The 10,111-nt window shown below is 44.8% G+C and overlaps 1 protein-coding gene across 2 annotated transcripts in view; it reads left to right on the forward strand.

The window, feature by feature from the left end:
• Positions 1–7,884, forward strand: part of LOC147012314 (uncharacterized) — a 26,350-nt gene extending 18,466 nt beyond the window's left edge. For both annotated transcript variants that reach the window (XM_085856307.1, XM_085856306.1), the window contains exons 4-5: positions 5,043–5,183; positions 6,588–7,884. In XM_085856307.1, the coding sequence (XP_085712433.1) occupies positions 5,043–5,183; positions 6,588–7,123 (677 nt within the window). In that variant the 3' untranslated portion in view covers positions 7,124–7,884. The remainder of the gene's footprint in view (positions 1–5,042; positions 5,184–6,587) is intronic.
• The last annotated feature ends 2,227 nt before the right edge of the window (positions 7,885–10,111 follow it).

The raw sequence follows: 10,111 nt of genomic DNA on the forward strand, positions 1-10,111 counted from the left end.
GCCCTTTGCACTGTAAATGGACAGCAACACAGGCCATTTGGCCAGAAGACAGTGGACCATGGCAGTGCAGTGAGCTGTGGAGTCCTGGAGAGCAGAGTGACAGCCAATGAGAGGGATCTGCCATGCATGAAGGCAGCCCAGAGAAGGGAGAAGCTGCTTCTGCACATGCACGTTGTCAGAAGATATTTCGGCTCTCTGCTTCATCACCGATTGCTGAGATGTTGAACGCCATCGCACCTCATTGCCATCCTGTCATCTCACGCCCCAAGCTGCACTTCATCCTGTGTTGCATTTTCCTGCACAACACCATCATTCTGCATCGGAGACAAGCTTGTCCATACTTGAGTCCCCCGCCTGCTCCCTTTGTTGATCGTTTTGAGTCCGGTAATTTGGCGTCATAGCGGCGTTTGTTCCATTTGGTACATACGTTTGCATAAGCCTGGTGTTGGCTTAGTGGTTTGGGTGGCTTGCTTGGGATCTTAGGGTCCTGAGTTCGAGCGCCGTTGGCTGCTGAATTAACACCAGGTGGGGATGCCTCAGCCTGTCATCCTTCCAAGGTCAGCAAAATGAGTGCCAGCTTGCTGGTATCCTGTGTCAGAGTGGCGACCTCTCCAGGATTGTGCCCAATAGCCAATGACACTGCTTGGGCAGCACCAACGCTCTGCACAGAGTATGGTCCCAATGGATGGATGGATGGTATTGGTATAGGGAGGGGCACAGCATCAGTGGCATAGTCATGCCCAAACAAAATGATAGCTGCCAAGCTGCCAAACAGAAGAAGAAGAAGAAGAATTAGTGTTTTCCCTTTCTTCCCTTTCTGTGTCTGTCGACCACCAGATCTGTTCCGTTATTTATAGTCTTATCCTTCCTCATCCCTGGTATTATTGTTATAATGAACCATTTTCATTTATTATAGTCATGGCCATCATGGTCATGCAATTCATGACCCTTGCATTTTTTTCAAATGACTCGATTTTCTCTCAAAATAAGTTGAAATTGACAAAAGTATTTGGTCTCCACAATTCTTTATTTCACTGTTTAATATTACAGAACCTTTGTTTTTGATTCAGAACTTAATATATCCTTTTAAACCAGAAAATAAAAAGAAATGGCATTGACAAAATTGTTGATACCCTTGACTTAATATTTGGTAGCACACACAGCCTTTGGACAAAATAACTGTAGTCAAGCAGTTCCTCGAGCCATGAATGAGCTTCCCACACCTCTTTACTGGCGGTTTAGCCCACTTTTCTTGTGTAAACTGCTCCAGTTCTCTCAGATTTGAAGGGTGCCTTCTCCCATTTGCTGTTTTCAGATCTCCCCACAGGTGTTCAATGGGATTTGGATCTGGACTCATTGCTGGCCCCTTCAGAACAGTTCAGTGTTTTGTCTTGCACCATTGCTGGGTACTTTTTGAAGTATGTTTGGGGTCATTGTCCTGCTGCAAGACCCATGACCTTCGACGGAGACCCAGCTTTCTGACACTGGGTTGAACATTGCGCTCCAAAATGCCTTGATAATCTCTTGATTTCATGATGCCATGCACATATTCAAGGCACCCAGTGCCAGAGGCAGCAGAGCAACCCCAAAACATCACAACCTCCTCCATGTTTGACTGTAGGGAAGGTGTTATTTTCTTTGATGGCTTCATTTTGTTTTCTGTAAACATAGCGATGTTGATGTGCTTTTCCAAAAAGCTCTAATTTGGTCTCATCTGTCCATAGGACATTATCCAAGAAGGATTTTGGTTTGTTCAGGTGTGTTTTGGCAAACGTCGGTCGGGCTTTCTTATCTCTCTCTCTCTCTCGCTGTCTCAGCAGTGGAGTGGTCCTAGCTCTCCTACCATAGAACCCCCTTACATTGAGTTGGTGACGGATGGTGCGAGTTGAAACTTTCGTGCCTCGTGTCTGAAGCTCAGTTTGAATCTGTTTGGCATTTCATCAAGGTGCTTTCTCTACCATTTGAACAATCCTTCGCTGCAATCTTCGATGAAGTTTTCTCTTGCGGCCACGTCCAGGGAGGTTGGCTATATTGCCATGGGCCTTAAACTTCCCGATTAACATTGCGTAAGGTGGACACAGGAACATCAAAGTCTCTGGAGATGGACTTGTAGCCTTAAGATTGTCCATGCTTGGCTACAATCTTGTGTCTGATGTCCTCAGACAATTCTCTGTTTTTCTTTCTTTTCTTCATATTCATTGTAGTCCACACAGTGACACAAAACAGCAGAATGACTCCTTTTCTCTGTTCAAACTTGTTGAATGAGTGATTTTTATATTGCAGTCACCTGTAACTCACCACAGGTGAGTTCAATTCCAAAGCAAAGGAGAATCACCTGCTTGAAATCTAATTATTTCGAACAACTTCTAAAAGGTGCCAATAATATTGTTACGGTTATAGGGGCAGATGGAGGAATTTCATAGCAAAGTTAGGATTGTATAGAGTTGTTTGGTCCGTGGATATGTAGGAGACATCTCGATGTAAATGAAGTAGGGAGACTAAGTGTTACTTGTCACCACAAGGTGGGGGGGGGGGGTGTTGCTGTTGCTGTGTTTATTAGATAGGGATGAAGACTAATTTCCCCCAGTATGTAATTGCCTCCTGTGACCTTTTCCTGCGTTTTTGTATTTACAAGCCAGCCATGACAGAAGTGCATTTTTATAACAACAACAACAACCATCCCATAATAACAAGCCAAACATGCCGAGCAGGCAGAAGCCCAGCCTTCCCGGTTTTCGTGCCAGCAAGCCACGTCCGAAAGTGGACGATTGATGGGCGTGATGTCAGAAGGAAGGGGTTTTTATTTGGTTGGTTTTGAGTTCGGTGTAAGGGATGCACACGGTCGAGAGACGAGAGAGCTCGGAAATGGCGTGTAAGATCAGGGCATTGTGGCTGGCTTTCCTTCGACACATGAAGACTGCATGATTCTCGTATTCGTGCTGAGGCGAATTGCCTCACGTGGTGGAGCAGGACACTGGCCATTGATTCTTGGTTGGGTCGTATGAGACGGACCTCGAAGCCTCGTGTATGTCACCGAAGGGGGCAGCACCATTCTGCAGCGAACCGCATCGACGGGCGCGATCGACGAGGAAGCCACACGGCGGTTGGTGAGCCCTGATGTTGAATATCGCCTCACAAATTACCTCACTCATGTTTCCCGCCCAGAGAGCGGCTCGGCACCATTTTTGGGCGCGTCTTCGCGTGCAGGACGAAGCACCTCGATCCCAAAGTTCAATTGAGACCATCTCTGGACCAATCTAAGTGCCAGAATAACGGGAGGATTTTTAACTTCCGCCATCGAAGATGGACGGAGGTTACTGTTTTCACCCCTGTCTGTTTGTTTGTTTGTTTGTGAACAGTATTACGGAAAAAACTCCTCGACGGATTTCGACGAAACTTGGTGTGGGGATTAGGTATGGTCCAAGGATCATGCCATTAGATTTTGGACTTGGTCCAAAGTTCAATATGGCCGTTATGGCGGCCATTTTGAAAAAATATTTGAATTTTTGTTTTTGCATTTCTACATGTTTTAAGTGATTTCCAACCCCCCCCCCCCCCAAAAAAAAAAATTGTTAGAGAAAAAAAAACTGAAAATTTTGCAACTTTTTTTCAATAAAATTTCGATTTTTGGGGGGGGGGATTTCTACATGTTATGTGATTTCCAACAAAAAAACATGACAAAATTATAATTGCGGCTGATTTTGGAACTTCAGGTGGATATACCCACATGAAATCAATTTCTGTCAAGGAATCTAGTTATGACGAATGAATTGAGTATGTAAAAGTTTAAAGTGAAAGGGAAAGTTGCAAATTATAACTCTGTGAGCACTGTTGACGTCAAATTGAATGAATTCATTTTCATGAATGAATGGATATCAGGTTCACTTGAGTGACCTAGCAGTATTGGCGGCGGAGATTTTGCACTCTACTGAGTGCTCCCCCTCGAGTCTTTTGTTTGTTTTCCCCTTGTCTGTGTATTGAGGCACCTCGACTTTAGTCTTAATTTACTTCACGTATTATTTCTCCATTCTGACTTATACCCTTGTAAATATTTCTATTTTCATTAAATCCCAATTTATTTTAAGTTGCTGTGTCCATATATTTGTCATGGGGTTTGAGTATAAACCCCTTGTGCTTTGCCTCCATCTAGCCGTCGCTCCACCAGTGCCGCCCCATCCCTCCCGCATGTGCTATAATCTCTGAGGATCACATGTCCGCCTCCTAAGGAAAACCGCTTGGCGATCCGGGCCTGGTCGGTGTTAACCGCCCTCCCACCACAATTGGGTTGAGGAGATTAACCTAACCGCCCAGACCCGTGACACTATATTGTCCGGGTCATTTTAGGATTTCTGTGTGGAATAAGCTTAGATTTCGTAATTTTTTTCAGCTTTTTTTTGTTTTGTTCCACTGCAAACCAAAGAAATCCATATGTGGATTCGAAAAGATTTTTTAATTTCAACAATTTTCTGGAAGAAATGGTACATTATTTGAAAAAAGTCCAAGGGCGCAAATATTTTTGGCCACGACTGTATAAGGAATGTGTTTTGTCTTCTGCCTTCCCACAGCATGAGCAATCTCCAGTTTTGGAGCGTCATTGGGCGATTCTTGAGGGATCATAAATTATTAAAAGAATGCAGTGAGAATTAGGAGACCGTTTGGTAATTAGCGGAGGTCTTTAGACCTCCGGCTCAGAGGGTCTGCATTTGCTGGATTTTTGTTACGACACTAAGATGTTCTCGATTGGAGTTTGAACGTCTCATTGTTGAGTGTAATTGAATGTTTTGCTCCTCCTGTGTTCATTCCCCCACCCCTCCCTTTGCCCTTCCTTATTCAGGTAATATATTTTGCTAGGGCAATGTGGGCTGACCATTTGGCCCTGGTCCAACCACAGCAGCTTGACTTGTTCAGAGTAATGGCTGACCCGAACCATTTGCAGTAATTTAGTCAAGCCAGCTGAATTGGGTCTTCAATGATACATGTGCAAAGGTTATTGTTATTGTTGTAGACAGCATTGCAGCGGTCTGACGTTAACCTGTTTGCAGGGGAGACTTCCACTGTGCCAGAATTGAATTGTCTGAGTTACAACACTTCATATTGTGAAGTGCCTTTGGGCAATATCAACGTGAAGCAAGAGTCATGCAGTGCTGATAACGAACTTGACGTTTCTGTTAACCCTTCAGCTGGTAAGTGGAGCCATTCCTGGTATTTTGAGGCATTAAGCTTAACTGCCTATTTTTATAGCATCTGAATTTTTTTTATTTTTTTTTATTTTAAGTCTAAAATTTGGAGAAAACATAGATTTCTATTTGACTTGAGATGCAAAACAGAAATCCGATCCTTGTTCCTTTGTTATGCGTTGTGGGTAGAACGATGCTTGAGACCTTATCTTTCTTTCTACCCCACAACATCAAAATTACTGTGAAAGAAAATACTGTCGTGTTTAGGGGGGTTGCCCACTACCTGGACGGATAGCCAAGTGATTTCCCTTTGGAGACGAACAGCCGAGATTCTCGGGAGACTATGGCGCGCGTGGGACGGGAGGGCGGCAAAGGCATGCAGCAGACAGAAGCACAGCACAAGGGTTTATACTCAAACCCACGACAAATTGACAACACAAGCAACTTAAATACATACGGCGTTTAATGAAAATAAATCAAATAAAAAAAAAAACAAGTTTCCTTCATTTCCGACGTGAAGCTGCAGACGTTGCACCCTTATTTACCTTCGAGTTGGCCAATCAGAGTTCGATTCCGACCGCACCAGGAACTGTTGGAGTACCGTTTCGCAGGCAGGGAGTTTCATCGCAGTGCTCTGTCCCCTCGGAGAGCAGTTAATCTGGTCGTCTCGCCTGCTTGCACGAATCGGGGAATGTTACATATCCCACGGTTGTCTTTCACAAAGAGGAAGCGAGTTATTGCCGGAATCCTGATTAAATTACCACCCAAATTGCCTTCAGTCAAACTCCAGGCCGAGCCAACCAGTTCATGAAAGAGTTGGGCCCCCGCTCCCTCAAACTCTTCCCGTCAGTGAAGCGACTTTGATGGGTGAGGTTAGGTGGATGAGTGAGTTTATATGTGATGTTGGGTGGACAAGTAGTACCCCCACCATTGTGCATCACCCACACCCTCCCCATCGTCCATCAGCCACAACCACCCCCACCCCACCCCTTCACCCACAAAAATGCCCCCCCAGCACTACTCACAACCCCTGACCCCCCCCCACTCATCACCCACAACCTCCTCCTCCCTGCATCATCCCCCCACCCCCACCCCACTCATCAAGCTCACTCATCCGTCCATCCAACTCACTCATCCAACCAACCTCACTCATCAAACTCACTCATCCAACCAACCTCACTCATCAAACTCACTCATGTGAGTATATCAAAAGTGTTTGATATCAAATTTGTGACTTTTGTCTTTATTTTATCAGGCCGGTAACTTTTTCTAGTCACCGGCCCTGCTGGCCGGTGGATAAAAATGTTAATTTGCACCCCTGGTATTTGTCAGTGTTAGAAATGTGACTTTTGCTTCACTTGATTTGAAATGTGGGTTTTTCTTTCTCTTTCTTTCTGAACGAACCATCAGAGTATGCGCAACTGTTCTCCTGCTCAAAATGCAGTCAGATGTTTCTCACTGAGAGCGCGTTGGAGCTGCACATGGAGGGACGACACAACGGAAGACGTTTGCACCATCACTCCATTCGTGCTCAATCGCACTTGGTCTCTCGTTTGAGAAATCACATGGTGAAAAAGTCTCACAAGTGTCCCATCTGCGGAAAAGGCTTCTCTGAAAAGTCCCGTGTGAGATTGCACATGAAATCTCACATGGAGAAACGCCCACACGAGTGTTTGGTTTGTGGCAAAACGTTTATCCAATCTTCTCACGTTAAATCGCACATGAGGATGCACACGGGAGAGCGTCCTTACAAGTGCACCATTTGCAGCAAGGCTTTTGCCGAAAAGTACGCTCTCAAAATCCACATGAGGGTTCATACTGGAGAGCGACCCTACCATTGTTCCGTCTGTGGAAAGGGCTTTACTCAAGCATCTTCTGTTAAATCGCACATGAGGGTGCATACGACACGAGGAGCAATTTTGGGCCGTGAGGGTGAGGTCATTTAACTGTTAGAACTCGGCAAGAGTTTCATGAAGAACAATTGCACACGGTGTGCCGTATCTTCAGAACTATTCCCCATGGTTGCCGATTCTGATGTCATCCTCTGTTACAGAGCATCGGTACTTCTGAAGGGGCTTCTTGGCAAGAGTTATACTGGGTGGTTTGCTATGGCCTTCCCAGCAGGAGATGGGGCAGGAATTTTGAATTTGCTCATGGTGCTCACTTGCCCTGCTCTTCATGAATGACACCCTGTGATCTTTAATGTCCACCAAGGAATGCCGGCAGGAAGGGGCATCCATCCGAGGGACAGCACACACATCGAATAACCCTGCCTGTGAAACACCAGAATGACGGTTCATAGCTGGGTCGAGATTCTAACCCGGGCGAGACATCTTGGAGGCGAGTGTGTGTACCTACCTCTAGGCCATACTGCAAGCCACACGGTTCCAAACTTCAAATTTCAATCAGACCTAAATGGATTTTGCTTAAAGCTGCAATTATTATTATTATTTTTTAATCCATTTGATGTTCACAGTTGGCATTTTAAGTTTTGTCTGAAATTTATTTGCATGAAAATGTTGATGTTTGTCGTGTTTGTTGGATGGGGCGGGAGTGCGTGGAAGCATTCAGATCTTTGGGTTTTTAAAAATAATTGTTTGCCAATTTGTCTGTCTGTCTGTCACTGTGTAGTTATGGAATTCAATATGACATACATGGAGAAATGTAAAACATGCTTTTCTTCAAATAAATTTATTGTTCATATGAATACGGCCTTTACTAAGGAATGGACAAAAGTCGTGCTGCTAAAAGCCAGTGGTGACAACTGCTCCTGTACCTCATACTTTTGGTGAGATTGGGGTGTGGGGTGGGGGAGGGTTGGTTCGGTGGGGTTCACAGGTCAGCCTAACTGCTGATGATTCTGCCTCATTATGTTGTAGGTCTGCTGCTCCATTGTGTACATTGGGGGCATGGGGGGGGGAGGAGGGTAGTAGTATTTCATGCACCCCAGGTTGTTTCTCATGGTAAGAATGAATGGAGTACTTCACTCAAATTTTTTCTTCACTCAAATAAAAAATAATGGAAAACAGGGCTCGGGGACTGATACTTGGAAAGGATTGTGTCAAGACCGAAATGTTGGATATCATTTTATGCATCTGTTTTGGTGGTGGAGTTATGTGACCCTTGTTTAAAGGGGTTAGATTTTCTGGTTGAGTACCATCGCTGCTTGTATTTTGAAAGATCTTGTGTAGCAATTGAATTGGAAGAAGTACATTTCAAGGATCGACGGGAAACAAACCTATTCATGCGGTAGCTTTGTTTATGATGGTAGTTCCTACAAATTCAGACGCGAACCATCATTTTGTATGAAGCTGTGGCTGCTGGTTGCATTATTGCTGGGAGCGTGGCTGTGCCGCTGATGCAGTGCCCCTGTTACCAGTAATCCGGTACTCATTTTGCCCACCTTTGAATGATCACAGACCGAGTCAACATACCTGGTTTTATTTCACCATATGACGGGATTGAACTCGACCTAAAGGCAACACCAAGCTATTCTGATGCTAATCGTGGCAGATTGGCATGAAGTGGTGTCTGGGTTGTCTTATTTGGATTTGATAGAACCGTCTGTGAATATCGTCATGGCAGCACAGACGCTGAAGTAAGGCAAGGTGTTGGAATGCCGATTAGGGTCGTTGGTTGGTTCGATGGATTGAAGGAGCTGGCACTTGTTGGAAAACGATGCACTATGTTGAAGTGGTGAGGTGGAGAATGTAACAAAGGCACAACAGACACAGCACAAAGGAAATTGGTTGGAACAGTTGACAGAATCGGAATTTCGCAGAGCTGAGTGTCTCATGAGAGACCAGGTCATGATATTGCATCTTGTATTTGAATGAAATCGGCATTTTAAGAATTGCGATGAACCAATTTGTTGAAGTGAAATTGATGCGAGTGATGCAAAAGTCATTAAACCTCCACCAAATGGATCCTCAACCCCAGAGCCATCGACGTACACAGGAGCCAGACACTGGTGCTGATCTCCCCGCATCAGGTCGCTGACGTGCTTTGCATTCGTGAGCATTCTCTTGTTTGTGCCGTGTACCTGTTTTGCACATTTTCATGTTACTGGAGTCTCATCAAATCACTTTGGGGTTACGAGCTTGCGCACATTGGATTTACGTTCTGCCATAATGTGCATTCTCGACTGCGTCCAAAGTGATCGGATGTGTTGATGCACAAACTTTTTAAAGAGCGTCGAATCGAAGTATGTGGGATAGAACTGCAAAATGTGATCTCGCATGGTTTTGCTCTCAGCCGGGATGTCGTCATGACCACTTGCCTTTTGATCTACCCTTAAACTTGCCTTTTTAAAATAATACACATTAATTTATAACTAATAATGAATGTGCATCACCATTTTTGTCTGTTGACACTCAACCACATTCTGAATCGTTCCAAAGTGCTCCATCCCTCCATCAGGATCATACTCTGTGCAGAGCGTTGGTGCTGCCTCGGCAGTCTCCTTGGCTGTTGGGCACAATCCTGAACGGGTCACCACTCCGACACAGGATACCAGCAAGCTGACACTCATTTTCCCGACTCCGGAAGGATAACAGGCAGTCAACCCCACCTGCTATTAATTCAACAGCAGAATGGGATTTGAACTTGGGATCCACGGATCCATGCCCACCACACTTACCATTAAGCCAACACGAGGCATAATAAAACAATGTTGATGCAATTTTAATTTTCTGATTGTATTTTAAAGTGTTTTTAATTTGACCCCTCTTGTCCTTCGGCACAAAGTTTTCAGAGAATTGTTTTTTGAAGTTTCTGCTCATGTGCAAGAATCGACTGTCATCACAGTAGTTTTGCTGATGTTTGTAATTAACAGCTACTACTCCAACTGTTCCGACTAATCCCGCCTTTGTGGGGTTAGTTGGGGGGGGGGGGCGTACAAGTTTTTGGCTCAAGTGTTTGGTTGAGTCTGAGTC

Source organism: Eptatretus burgeri, chromosome 15 (assembly GCF_056783735.1).
Source record: "Eptatretus burgeri isolate ZD-2024b chromosome 15, Ebu_testis_v1, whole genome shotgun sequence".
NCBI classification, from domain to species: Eukaryota; Metazoa; Chordata; class Myxini; order Myxiniformes; family Myxinidae; genus Eptatretus; species Eptatretus burgeri.